This window comes from Suncus etruscus, chromosome 15 (assembly GCF_024139225.1).
Source record: "Suncus etruscus isolate mSunEtr1 chromosome 15, mSunEtr1.pri.cur, whole genome shotgun sequence".
Taxonomy (NCBI): Eukaryota; Metazoa; Chordata; class Mammalia; order Eulipotyphla; family Soricidae; genus Suncus; species Suncus etruscus.
In genome coordinates, this window is record NC_064862.1 from 74,044,242 (window position 1) to 74,058,580 (window position 14,339).

The following is a 14,339-nucleotide window of genomic DNA, read 5'->3' on the forward strand; positions in this document are numbered from 1 at the left end:
GGCTCAAAAATAATAAAAAAAGAAAAAAGAAATCCCCCCCCCCAAAAAAGAGAGAGAACAACAAAAGAACAATGAAAGAACAAGACAGGTGACCGCAGGACTTGACCCCCACAGCCTGTGTGGCCCAGCCAGCAGGTGGCAGCACATACTGAAACTCCTGAACTTATGGGGAGCTGCCTCGTAGTGGAGCCACTCTTGCCTGAAAAGGGCCCAACCTGTCCCACCTTACCTCATCGCACACAGGAAACCACACATGCTCCCCCTCTCCCCCAGTAGGCCGCCCACTGCTGTTGCTTGCTTTTTCCCTTTCCCACATTCTGTATCTATTTTTTGGGGGGACCCCTCCCAGGAGTCCTGAGGTTACCCAGCCATGACAGGGGGCTCCCACTGGCTCCCACATGCAAGGCATGTGCTCCACCATTTTGATGTTGTTGTTCTTTGGGTCATACTTGGCAGCACTCATATTACTCCTGGCAGGCTTGGGGGACCATATATGGATGCTGGAAATCATACCCAGGTCCATCCGCTGTGTACAAGGCAAATGTCCTACTGCATGTTATCTCTCCAGCCCCAGCACTTGATTCTAATGTTGTCAACAGCCTCTAGAAAATGGAGTGCACCTATGGGGTGGGGGCTTCACCTTCTCCCACCTGTGGCCTCCCCTGACTCCTGGAAACATTTATAAGTAAAATAAACAGGGGTATAAAAAAAAAAACATGATGGTAACCAGTCAGGAAAACGAATTTTAAAATTCATTTAAAAAAATATGGGTGGTGGGGGCCAGAGAGATAGCATGGAGGTAAGACGTTTGCCTTTCATGCAGAAGGTCATCAGTTCGAATCCGGCTTCCCATATGGTCCCCGTGCCTGCCAGTAGCAATTTCTGAGAATGGAGCCAGGAGTTTCCCCTGAGCATTGCCGGGTGTGACCCAAAAACCACACACACACACACACACACACACACACACACACACACACACACACACACACACAAAGTAAAACAAAAAATGTGGGTGGTGGAGTGAGGTGGGAAGAGAACGAGAGAGAGAGAGAGAGAGAGAGAGAGAGACAGAGAGACAGAGAGAGACAGAGAGAGACAGAGAGACAGAGAGATTCCAGGGTCAAGGTCTTCCCTGCAGCTGATCCCAATTTGATCCCCAGTACTGCTTGCATATTTTGGGGACCCCTAAGGCCAAAGCTTGGGTCTTCACATTGAGCCAGGCTGGCCAAAACTCTTAGTGAGGTGCCTCCCAGGTCCCCCTAACCACCATATAAATGAAAGAAAAGGAAAAAGCAACAGGGGGTCGTGACCTGGGCCCCAAGCAGCCGGGGATGGGCAGACATGGACACAGCAAATATCGGGATTGACTGACACCAAACTGGCCGCATTCTGTGGCTTCTGCAAGCTTGATGCACATGGGTGGCTGCTGGAGGGGGTTGGGAGTGGTCCTTATGCTCTGGGGCTTCCCACAGGAGGCAGCTGGAGCTCAGTTTGACCTGGAGACTCTCTGGATTTCAGGAGGGCCATGTGCTGGACCTCTGAGATGCTCAGGAAACACCCCAACTATAAGCCCTGACCTCCAGGGGAGCTCCAGATGGTGGCCCACTCTACACAACTTGGAGTCCCGAGCACCCCTTTATTTTAGAAACCATGAATCAAGCCCTTATCCTTCCCTTTCCTCACCTTTCCCAACCAAGCCATAAGACCAGCTAGGCCTCCGAGTCATGCCCAGCAGCACCAATCTGGGCCTCAGGGGCCTAGGGACTGACCATGGGGGTGCCCTGAACCCCAAAGAAGCAGATGGCAGGAAGGATATTGATGCCAGGAGAGCCCACAAGGAGGCAGGGTGCCCATCGGGAGGTACACGCTAAGGTGCCCACTGGCTTTCAAAATGCTCAGTGCTGTTGTTTCTCAGGCTAGACACAGTTTAAATGAAAACGACCCACACGGACTTGTGTTTGTATAAAAGATATTTACTTCAATGATCACACCTAGGGTGCTAGTGAGTAATAATACATGGTGTGAGCTTCATACAGTGATATTGCTTCTCCATATCATATAGGGACCGCATAGTACAGTGCCGGAACAAACATGTGAACAAAAGAAAACGCGAGAACCACGGCCGGCGGGGCCTCCCCACCCCGACGCCAGCCCCCTCAGCTTCGGACTCGGTAACGTCGGAAACAAAAAAGTGAGAGAAAAATGTGTCCAGAGATGGGTCACAGCAATACAACAGAGGCCTCTCAAAGCTATTGGTAACCAAAAAGGAAAAAAATAAAATAAAATAAAAAGACGCCTTTTAATTTTTTTGGTGGTTTTTTTCCCCTCCCCATCCTGCTTTCCTTTTTTCTTTTCTTTTTTGGTCATTTGGGTCTCATGCGAGGATCCAAAAAAAAAAAAAAAAAAGTCTGTGATTGTATTAACCAATGAGGTTCTAAGACTGTGCGAGACAGAAAATAGAAAATACTGCTAAAACGTAAGACACCATGATACATAGGGAGAGGGGAGCTTATTGAGGCTTTCCCGGGGGGTTTGGGGGTCCGCCGGTCCGCGAGCTGTCTTGCGCTGTTAGTAGTCTGTTGGGGGGAGCCTGGCACCCCACTCACGCAAGTAGTTATTGCACAAACTGAAGCGTTAGGGTCCCACTGTGGCCAGGGCGGCGGTAGGAACACCCCCATCTCCTGGCCCCTGTCTACAAGCCAGCTTCGTGCTTTTCAGAGTCTGGAGTTAAGATCTCGGGTCTCCAAAATGCACAGCATTTTTTTTGGGGGGGGGCGTGTATGGGATGCCTGGTTTCTCAAGGAAAGAGGCGGAAAACGGAGATGAGCGAGAGAAAGAGATGCATAGACCAACTTGAGGAAAGTGAGCCCCCTTTAGGAGGACTTGGGGCTGTCATCTCGCCAGAGGAGGTGCTTTCAGAGACAGAAAAGAACCAGGCCTCCCTCCCTCCCGCTGTTTCAAAGGGGCAGGCCTTGGCACATAGGGACTGTCCACCGATTGAGCTGTGTGGGGCCCAAGCCATGGAGGCAGCTGGCTGCACCCACCCTGAGTCCCAACTGCAGCTGGGGACCCTGAGGGGCACCTCTGCCCTGGGCCAGCGGCCCCTCCCAGCACTGATATCATGGCTGAGGCCCAGCTCCATGCCCCACTTCCTTCCCACCTCAACAGAGGAGTGTGTGTGTGGCCCCTACTGAATCCTCGAGGTCCCGGTGGGACGAGACACTATTGCTTTGCAAGAAAGAGGCTGGGGAGCAACTTTGCTTTGCTCCCCAAAACCTAAACTCCTGCAGGTCCTGCTGGGAGGTGCCCTCACCAGGATGGGTGGGGGGGCAAGGTGTGGCCAGGCCTCCTGGACTGAGGATCCCTAAAACTTCATGTACCCAGAAGTCTTACAAAGGCGCTAGGAGACTTGGGGGGGGTGAGGCTGCCCATGTGCCACCCCTCCCCACAGCGGGAGGTTTTTGTTCAACTCTCTCATGGGGCCTGTTGGGGAGAAGCCCTCTCCACCCCCCACATTCCCTTGGGTTCTTTTGGGGTGGGGTGTGTGGGGGAAACCAGTGGAGTGATAGCAAAAAAAAAAAAAAAAAAGCATATATAACACCCACAACAACACAAAAACAACAACACACTCCTGATAAGGAGGTCAATGAGTCACCTAATAATAAATAGGACAGACATCTCCCCCCACCCCCCAGAACATCCTTTTATAATTATCCGCACGCATGCCGGCCGGTCAGCAGTCTCGATTTCTCTCAGAAACAGGTTAAGTGCTGGGACCCCGACCCTACGCGCCAAGCATGGGCACAGGAGGCGGGCTGAGACTGGGGGGAGGGGGGGCGCTGGGGAGGCCCAGTTTCCCTTCGGTTCATGAACAAACGGAACTACAGTGAACGCACCCACCCCCCAACCTGAATCGTCCTGGTCTAAAGCTTACTTTGAGTTCATTTGGTGTAATACATTATCTCTTAAAAACAAAGCCAAAAAAAAAAAAAAAAAAGAATATAAAAGGAAATGAAGAAAAAAAGCATTTCTATTGCACAGGGCTTCTACACAGCGTCTATTTAAGTGCTTTCTGATTAAAGCAAACTACCAAAAAATATTTAAAAAGAAATAAAAAGACAAAGGAACGTGAGAGGAAGGTTGAGAGGAGGAGGAAAGAAGAGGAGAGGGAGAGGAGGGAAGGGGAAAGAAGGGGGGAGAAGAGAGGGAAGAGGGAGAGGAGGGGGAGCAGGGAGAGGGGGATATGAGCGCGGAAGCAGTCCCGGGCCACACGCACACGCGCCGGCACCCCATCCGTGGTCTGTACACTGTGCTTCTGGGCGTGCCCCAAGAGGCCGTGGCTGTCGCCGGGGATAAGGCACCTTTCCTTTCTGCTCACAGAAAGCTTGATACATAGCATAAGAGCGGGTTTTGTGGTAGAAATGAAAGCCTAGACACTACGGAAAAGGACAGGACACACACAACCACGAGGATTAGTGGACATGCTGCAGCTGGGAGGGAGGTGGTGCTGGGGGCTGGAGGCAGGATGGAGGGGAAGAGTGTGGGGAAGGACGCGTTCACACCGGCCCACCAGCACCCCAGTCCCCTGGCCTGTTGCCGACTCTTCGCCTTCATGCCCAACTTTTTTTTTCAAGCTCGCCTTTTGGAGGAGACGAGGCGCTTTGGAAATGTCTCGTTAAAGCTAAATGTCACTTCAGCCAGACACGAAAGGAGCTGCCTCCGACAGGGTGGACACAGATCTTTTTGGGGGGAATGATGGAGGCTGGGGTCAGAACTGGGAGCTCACATCTGAGCCTTCCTTTTCCCTTACAAAGAGCAGAGGCAGATGGGAAGAGGAACACTGTCCCTCAGGAGATGTGGTGTCATACAGGCCACTTAAGTCACAGCTAAGCTTGTGACCTTCATGCCGTGAACACCTCAGTGAAGCTGTAGCAACACGGGGTGGGGGGTCCCCTAACTGCACCTCTTCCTGCTAAGTCCTCTAACATTCGCTGACCCCAGTCCCTTTGACATCCTGATTCTGATAGGTCACCTGGGCCACCAAAGTGACTAGCCAAATCTGTGTCCACCAAACAGTGAGGGTGGGGCATGCAGGCTGTGGCAGGCCACAGCTGCCTGGGAGTCCAGGGATATTTCCAAAAGTCCCCAGACCCTAATGTCCAAAGACCAGAGGGCCCCCACCAGCATTGGGCAGATGGGGGCTGTCTGGGGCCCAGGAAGAAAATGGCCAGGCAGGATAAGAACAGCTGAGTGGGGCAGAAAGCAAGGGAGGGAGAGAGGGAGGGAGGGGAGAGAGAGAGAAAGAGAGACCCTCCATAGTCTTAGCACACCCCGTGCCTGCCAAGGACAAGCTCTTGGGGGGCAGGAGGAAGCCAAGGGGGTGCACAGGTTAGTGAGGTAGAAGGGAGGGGAGGGGGAGAAGCCCACACACCCACATCAGAGGTGCCCATCGTAGAAAACTGAGGCAAGGCCATAGCCACTCAGCTCAGGCAGACCTGTAGACACCTGGTGGGCTTTGGCCACTAGTTTTTCTCCACCAGAGGGACAGAGGATGCTGCAAAGACCACCACGATGTTGCCTCCTGGCCTTCCCAAGAGAAGCCAGGGGCTCGGCGGAGCAGAGAAGCCGCCTGACCTCAGCCGCCCAAAGGGCTTGCCGGGCAGGTCTTATGGCCATGGCCAGCGGGGAAGCTTCACCCCAGACCTGAATGCGCCCCCCTCCCCTCAGATGAAACTTGTTGGTTGTGCTTTGAAAGTCAAGGCCAAGCCCTGCAGGCCATGGGGACGACCACCTAGGCAGGGCTGGGTCCTGTCCCAGAGGCCTTCTTGTGCTCAGGGACCACGAAGGTGATGGCCCTGTTGCCTCCCCACTGCACACAAGGCAGGAGAGAACCTGGGTGGGCAGGACTCTGGGGGCTTAGAGGTGGAGTGGACTAGGGGTCACCGTTCTGAAGCAGGGCCTCTAGCGAGCCAGCTAAGCACTGGCCCAAAATGTGGAGTCATGAACAGTCTCCAATTCACACAAAAAGAAGCAGTTGAAATAGTAAATAGAGCTTGTAATTAAGTGTTAGTGTTTGATACAGAACCATTCCCCCCCCCCCCCAGGGGAGAGGTACAAATCAGCCTCTAAAATGGATGGAGCGGAAGGAGGAGGAGGAGGAGGAGGAGGAGGAGGTCGGCTGCCGGTATGAGTGGTGCTTGGCACTCTGGCTTGGCACTCAGGCCGGCTGCAGGGCGCAAGGGCGGCGCTGGTCAAGGCACTTGAATATTGCTTATCACGATGAAAGATCAACCCTTAGACTCCAGCTGAGGGGCCCGAGGCACCCCCCTCCACGGGGGTTCTGTCACTGAGTGGCAGCTCTTGGAAATATTACAGTGACCGCTTAACACAAGAGAACGGGGGACGGGGCTCTCAATTGGGAGAAAATATAAATAGAAGGAAAAAAAAAAGACAAACGCAGAACTGCAAGCAAAATTGAACCAACTGATTGAATCGAGCACCCAGCTGTAAGTCTGGCCAAAAAAAAAAAAAAAAAAAGACAATGGAAATCAACTACGACCTCATCAATAAACTCAATTTCCTCCTTCAAAAAAAAAAAAAAAGGCTAAATTGCTTGGGAGAGTCACAGCGGCTGCTTTAGGCTGATGTTGTGTAATATGGCCACCAGGATAAACAAACTTTTTTGTTTCCTCAGATGTTGACATCTTTGCAAATGCACGGAACAACACCTGCCTATGTTCCCTGCTTCAACTCTCTGCCTTTCATTTCCATGGAGTGACATCTTTGGAGATGCGGTCACTGAGAGTGACAGCAGCCTCACCCTCCCTCTTCAGTCACACAGTTGGGGGGACCCTCTCTAAGCGCCAGCCTGACCCCCCCCCCCCCAGCCCTGTCCCTCAGCGCCGCCCCAGTCTGGTTGCAATTCCCTCCTCACCACCCCATGTCAGGTTCAGGGATGCCGCCACCCCAACGAAAGGCCAACCGCCTGCTTCCCAGCCTCCGAGAGCCTTCCAGAAACTTCATGCTCACGAAAAGGCATTATCGTCCTTTAGTGTCGTGACTCTCAACTTCATGGAAACTTGAACTAAGTGCTGCAGTCGCAGGTTCAAAAGACGGTAAATGAAGGACGGAATTCCGAAAATGGCATGCAAGAATTGTGACTTCACCTCGTAAAAAAAGTCCTACTAAAGTTAATTCATACAAACACGCTTGAGGTGTGATAGCGGGGGCAATACCTTTAAAATGATAACTCCCTCCCACCCCTCCCAAATAAAAAAAAGTAATATTAATTAAACTTAAGAAATAATGAATGCACCATTAAAATGTCATCCAAAGATGTTGACCTAAGACAAAGGTTTCAATGATACACAATACGGTCAAAAAAGGTTTTTCCATCAGTAATATACAGTATGACAACTACATCTTGTAAATTATCCCCAATACTGCCGGCAGTCTATCCGTCTAAAGATTTGCCCCTTTCATCCCCTTTCCTAACAATCAGATAATAAAATACAGCACCTATAAATAAGCAAAAAAAATATATATATACCGAAATCATCTATTGTTAGTTTAAAGATATGGCAATAAAGGAGTCTAAATTAGCAAACTTGTAGAAGCCATAACTGATAAAACAGCTTATTGAAAAAAGGTGGCAGTAATGCACTCTCTGTGAGCACAGGGACTTTTAAGAAAATACACAGACGTAGAAAATTGCACACGCACACGCGCACCCACGCACACTTGCACCCACCTCGAATTCTCACCCAGCTATACATAGACAAGGGAGGAATCAAAGACAAGTTAGACTCCCGATTTGTACTCAGACTGCCCGAAACTGTGCATAAAAGAATGATTCCAAAGAGGCGAAATGAACGGCCGGCGGGAGGGGGGGTGGGGGCGAAGGGGAGTTTGGTTTTGGGGGGTGGTGGTCTGGAAGTGAAGAACATTAGCATTCTGGGGAGGGGAGGGCCTCTAAGGAGGACCGGGAGCAGAACCCCGAGCACCCGCACAGTTGCTTCTGTAGGGGAAGGGTGCTTCCCACTATGGGACACGCAACAGTTATCAGTGCTTTTTTTTTGGGGGGGGGCAGAGAGAGAAGAGAAAGAAGAGAACATGCGAACGTCATGTGCCAGCCCTGCCCAGGGCCCAGGAGCCGTGTCCCCTGGTAGGGCTCAAGTCCAGCGGTGCTAGGGGATGGCTTCTGCCCACGAGGGCCGGGCTCCGAGGCCCCCCCTCCCCGAAGTGGCTACTGGCCCCCTGAGTCTTGGCCTCCTCTCTTTGAATGTTTGGGCGAGTGCGGACACCCGGATGCACCGACGGACAGACAGCAGGGTGAGGGAAAAGCGAAGGGAGCAGGTCTGAGCCTCAGGCCTAACTTGTCTCCGAAACCTCCGGGATATGAGGTCTGAACAGCGTGCTCTGCGGTTAGAGGTTAAAAAGCAGATTATAAAATACCTAGATTCGGATCTTTTCTTCTTCTTTTTATTCCTGTCTTTTTTTTTTTTTTAAACTTTTTTTTTTTTATTTTGTCCTGATTTGGCCTAGAATGGAGTGTATTAAACAGACTCCGGGCAGGAAAAGCCCGGGGCCAGTTAAAGCTATGGGTCGATGTGCACTAAGTCAGGGTTCTAATTCACGTACGAGAAAAACACTACCTCAGCTACCACAAAACCAGAGTTTCCTGATGTGACTTTTCTTTTCTTTACTTTTTTTTTTTTTGTTAAAAAATATGTGGAGTAAATGTGTTTTCTTTTCATTCAAAGTTTCAAACGAGAAGATTCTCTTTACTTGAAAATATTTAGGAATCCAAACTAGTGTGTTTAGAGTCGGTGTGACTGTGCAATCTCTTCGTGGCAACTGAACAGCTACAAAAAACTTTCTTTTTTCATTATTTTTTTTTCTGAAAAAAGTCCCCTTCCCTTCCCCATTATTTTCTATTATTTTTTTTTGTTTCCTGGTTTAAGAAGATAATAGTGTATTATCGCTCTGAAGCCATTAGATGGCGGATAAAAAGCCCCCTTTTTAATATGTGGGTTTGATATTTTTTTTTGTCTTTGCTTTTTTTTTTCTTTCATTTTTTTCTTTTTTTAAAGCCCACACGAAAAAAGAGTAGGGCACAAGGCAAAAAAGCTATTAAGAGTTATTCCAGAACCTGTGGAAATCACTTGAGGGCAGTTAAAAAAAAAAACACTTTTTCTTATTTTTTTTTTTTTTTTGAGGGTACAAAAAAGCTCGGGACTACAACATTTTTTTTTTTTTCCGTTTTCTTCCTTGAAAACACGACATAGATTGGGGCTTAATGCTCCTTGTTTTTGTTTTTTTCTTTTTTTTCTATATGCACCTTGGCCTATGGCGATTTTGCCCTGTGGCCCGCAGGGCGGTTAAGTGCGCGACGGACGGACGGACAGACGGACGGACGGACAGACAGACAGACACACACGGTCCCGGGTCCCGGCGCCCGCCCCTGGGGCCTCTGCGCGTCCGCCTGGCCGCCTGGCCACCTGGCCGGCCACGGGCCCGCCTGCCCGGCTTGGCCAGACTTGGACGGGCCCTGCCGGGGCCTTCCCTGGTGGGGTTCCTTGGGGGCTCCCCAGGAGCGAGCGCCAGGGCGCAGTGAGGCCCCGAGGGATGCACGGAGAGGGACGGACGGACGGACGGAAGGCGCGGCCCTGCCCTCAGAACTCCCATTCGATGGGCTCGTCGCGGCTGGCGGCCTTCTCCAGGCGGTGGATTATGCTGTTCAAGTTGGCGGCCTTCTTCTTCCTCAGGGGGTTGTCCCGCGAGTCCCGGGCACCCGCCGCCTCGGGGAGGCCGAACAGGCTCTGCAGCGAGCTGGGCCGCCGCGTGGGCGTGGGCCCGGGCCCAGGTGCAGGCCCGGGCGCGCTGGTGCTGGGCGACGCGGAGCTGCGGGCCGCGGCCTGGGTGGCGGCGGCTGAGGTAGCGGCGTCCGCCCCGGTGGTGGTGGCGGCGGTGGCGGCGTTTGGCACCGGCGGGTCGACAGCGGCGGCCTCGGGGGGCGGTGGCTGCGGATGCGGGTGCGGGTGTGGATGGGGATGCGGTGCCCCCGGCCCGGCCTCCTCTTGAGCCGCCTCGGGACCCGCCGTCCCTGAGGTCCCTGCAGGTGGCAGCGGCGGCGGCTCGGCCTTGTCGGCCCCGGCTCCGTCGGCCGCCTCCTGGCGCTCGTCCCGGCCCGCGGCCGCCTCGGCCGATCCTCCCTGAGACTTGGCGGCGGCCACGGGGCCGCCCGGCTCGTCGGTGTCCGCGGGGCCGCCCGGGCCCTCGGCGGCCTCCACGCCGTCGCAGCTGTCGCCTTCCGAGCTGGGTGCTGCCCGGCCGCCGCTCCGGGCGGATGACGGCGAGTCGCTGGCCCCGGCCTGGCCCTGGCTCCCGGCCTGGATCTCCTCGATGAACAGTTCTCTGCGGATCCGAGACCTGCGGAGGCACAAGAGGGTGGAAGGTTTTAGGGCAGTGACCCCAAGACCCACCGGATCAAGGGACGGGACGGGCAGTGTGCTGGTCACTGCTCGTGGGGGGACAGAGGACGATGGGGAAGAGGCTGCCATCCATCGTCCCTCTCTACATCGCCATCCCACCCCAGCTGCACCCTCATGGTGGCCCCCTCCAGGGTTTCTCTCCCTGTGTCCAGCCAGTGCTTAGTGCACTCAGATAGAGAGGTACTGTGGACACCCCACCTCTTCCTGAGGAGAGAAGCCTGGACCGTGTTGGCCTAACGCAACAGTCTGTCCTGCCTAGCTATGGCAGTCTGTTTGTCTGTCCATCCGTCCATCCATCCCCCACACACGTTCTACTAGGCCGGGATGATAGCACAGCGAGGAGGGCGCTTGCCTTATACTCAGTTGACTTGGGCTTGATCCGTTGGCATCCCATAGTTTTCTACACTCAGAAATCGCTCCTGGCAGGCTCGGGGAAATCCCAGTTTCCTGAGGCATACACTAGCAGTGGTTCCTGAGTGCAGAGCCCAGAGCAACACCGGTGTGCCCTCCCCCCAATAAATAAAAGATAATAGATTCCATTTTATTTCTGTTTTTTTGGGCCACACCCAACAGTGCTCAGAGGAGCCTGTAGTAATGTGCCAGGCAACAAACCCAGGACAGATGTGTGTGTAAGGCAAGTGCCTTACCAGCTTGCACTATGGCTCTGACTTCATTTTATTATTTTAAAAACCTGGGTCATATCCCTGTGTGGTGCTGAGGATCACCCTGATTTGATTACAACCAACTGTATACCCTGTGAAGATCTGAGAATGGCAATTTTGTGGGGTATGGAAAAAAAAGAGCTTCCAAATAATGCTGCAGGAGGGACCTGGGACAGGGTGATGGGTCAGTGTTTGTGTTCAGTGGTGTGTTGATCACTAGGGTCACATGGAGGATCGGGCCACTGTCAAACTGGGGAGAGGGCATGAAACTATACCCTCTACCCCCTCCCTGCTACCTCTGAGTCTCAAAGGGTGATTTTTTTTTTTTTTTTTTGTGGGGGGACCACATCCATCAGTGCTCAGGGTTTATTCTTGGCTCTGTACTCAGGAATCACTCCTGGTGGGGACCTTATGGGATGCTGGGAATCAAACCTATTTGGTTTCGTGCAAGGCAAACACCCTCCCTGCTGTGCTATTTTGCTGGGTTACCTTTGACCAATCTGGACTCAGCCCAAACCTGCAAGAGCAACACATCTGCCCACACGCCCTTCAACAAGGAGGGCCAACCCACTACAGAAAGTGAGGTCCAAGCTGGCTGGGTCTGAGGCCTGACACCTGCTCCCATTTTCTGTAAAGCTGTAAAGCATCTTCCTTCAACTCCGCTGTGCTTCTAGCACCAGGCCCAGAGGTCACAGAAGTCTTGTCCGGACGTGGCCCAGATGCCGCTAGGGCAGTTGCCTGCAGGACAACACGTCCTGCTGGGCTGGGCTTGCTGACTGCCCTTCATCTTTTGGAACTCAGAGTTGCCACCTCTGAGGGGGTTTCTCTGAATGTCAGGGGGTCTGAGGAGCTACACCCTGCTGGGACCTGTCTTTGGAATCATGAGAAAGTGAACTCATCCACCAGGCCTGTCCTATCCCTCTGACTCCAGTTTTGTGTTTTTTTTTCTGCCTGTTTCAAAATCACTTCATCTCACTGACTTTGCAGCTTAGAAAATTTCTCTAGCCCAATTCTTTTGAAATTTGGCCTGCTTATCTGGGGATTCTTTTCTAGATCTGTTCTCAGGTTTCCCATGGTCCCAGGAGGTCCTGCTTAATTGGGATCTTGTTTTTCTTTATCTTTTTGTGAGTATGGGGGGGCAGGATCCCAAACCTCATGCATATGAGACATGCACTGTGCAGCTGAGCTCATCTTAGTCTGGTGAAGTCATTTTTTGTTTGTTTTGGGGCCATACCCGGCAGTGCTCAGGGCTCACTCCTGATGATGCTCAGAAGACCATACAAGGTACTGGGGGAACTTAATTCAGGTTGGTTCAGTTCCTACCGATCCATTGTCTTCCTCTCTCCCTCTGCTCTCCTTGTCCTGGCCCCAGGTGGCGGGCTGACTGGCCAATAGGCTGGCGAGAAAGCTAGGGAGCTGGGAACTGGGAAGAAGAAACCCCAGCAGGGCCCACCGAGATGTTGGGATAACGAGGAGCACCTTTGCCTGAACACATAGGAACCTACAGCTGTGAGCATGCTCTGCCAGGGTACCAAATTCTTAAAATGAAAACAGCTGGGCTGGAGCCATAGCACAGTGGGGAGGGCACTTGCCTTGCACACGGCCAACCCAGCATCCCACAGGGTCTCCCGAGCCCATCAGGGGTGGTCCCTGAGCGCAGAGCCAGGAGTTGCTAGTTGGTTGTTGCTAGTTCCCCATGTGTCCTCGGTGCGGGACCAGGGTGACTGCACCCTGGAGCTCAGCTGCCCACCTCTTTGGCTCCCACAACGAACTGTCTTTTTCTGTAACAAAGGGGGTTACTCTGACTCCCACGGGACGCTTAAAATGTCTCCATCTGTTCACAACTTGGGAGGTATGGGGGGGGGTTCCTTTCAGGAATCCTGGCAGAGCTTGATCTTGGGGGACTGCTGCAGATTTGGGTATAAGCCCGCTCCCCCAGAACTAAGGTATGCCTGGCCCAGTTAGTGAGCCCTAAAAATGGAGATCTAGAGAAAATCTGTGGCCAGATCACAAAGCATTAAGCACAAAGAAACTCTCTATTAGGCTACTGGAAATTCTTTGGGTGGGGGGGCATTTTCGGTCACATCAACAGTGTTCAGGGATCACTCCTGCTGAACTCTGGGGGGCCATATGGAATGCTGGGGATCAAGGACAGATCAAACTTGGGTTGGCTGCATGCAAGGCCAGTGCCTTACCCACTGTACTATCTCACTGGCCCTAGAAAATTTGTTGTTGTTTTTGGTTTTGGGGGTCACACTCAGTGTTCAGTGATGTTTAGATAGGCTAAACATCCCTAGCTCAGGGATCACCCCTGGTGGGCTCAGTGGACCCTCTGGGGTACTGGGATGGAACCTGGTTTAGCAGTGTGGAAGGTAAGTGCCCTATCCACTTGGTCCTGGAAATTCTTTAATTTTGTTGTTGTTGTTGTTGTTGTTTTTGAGTCACACATAATGGTACTCAGGGCTCACTCCTGGCTCAGCACTCAGAAGTCACACCTGGTGGTCCTCACGGAACAATATGGGATGCTGGATATTACACCTGGGTCATCTTCATGCAAGGCAAGTGCCTTACCTGCTACTTCTTGGGTCCCAGAAATTATTTTGGGGAGGGGTCACACCTAGTAATAGGACTTCTGATTCTACACTCAGGGAGGATCACTCTTGGTGGGGGGCTCAGAGTATGAAGGGCTCAGATATGGGGTACGCGGGATGAAACTTGGGCCAGCCGCTTGTGAGGCCCTCTTTGCAATATCCTTTGGAACCCCTGGAAACTCATGCTTCCAGCAGGAGTGTAGCTTCAGCTGTGGCTGGAAATCCTTGTGTAGCCACATTACCCGGCTTGACTAAGGGGTTGTTAACCCTGTACCCTGGTGGCTTCGTGGCCTCTGGCTAAGATTTTGAGATTTGGGGCCAGAGAGTTAGTATAGTGGGAAAGGCACTTGTCTTGCATGTTCTATTCCTGGCATCCCATAGGGTTCTCTAAGTCCCACCAGGAGGGATCCCTGAACGCAGAGGCAGGAGTCAGCCCTGAGCACCAAGGGGCTGGAACCCTAAAAAACAAAACCAAAAAGACTCTAGTATGTGCTCAGGAAACTCAGCTCAGGGACTCTCTTGATCACAGAACCGATCTGGGCAGCGAGGAAGTTTGATACTCGCTAACAAAGGCAAACCCCACTGCTTGCGTG

General features: G+C 52.5%; 1 protein-coding gene across 3 annotated transcripts in view; it reads right to left on the reverse strand.

Annotated features, from left to right (window-relative positions):
* Positions 1-14,339, reverse strand: part of CUX1 (cut like homeobox 1) — a 221,664-nt gene that overhangs the window by 11,511 nt on the left and 195,814 nt on the right. Inside the window, exon 24 of one of the 3 annotated variants that reach the window (XM_049787853.1) lies at positions 9,643-10,431. The exons of the other annotated variants lie outside the window; for them this stretch is intronic. Coding sequence (XP_049643810.1) covers positions 9,675-10,431 — 757 coding nt within the window. The 3' untranslated portion in view covers positions 9,643-9,674. Of the gene's footprint in view, positions 1-9,642; positions 10,432-14,339 lie in introns of those variants that run through there. 3 annotated transcript variants of the gene reach the window in all.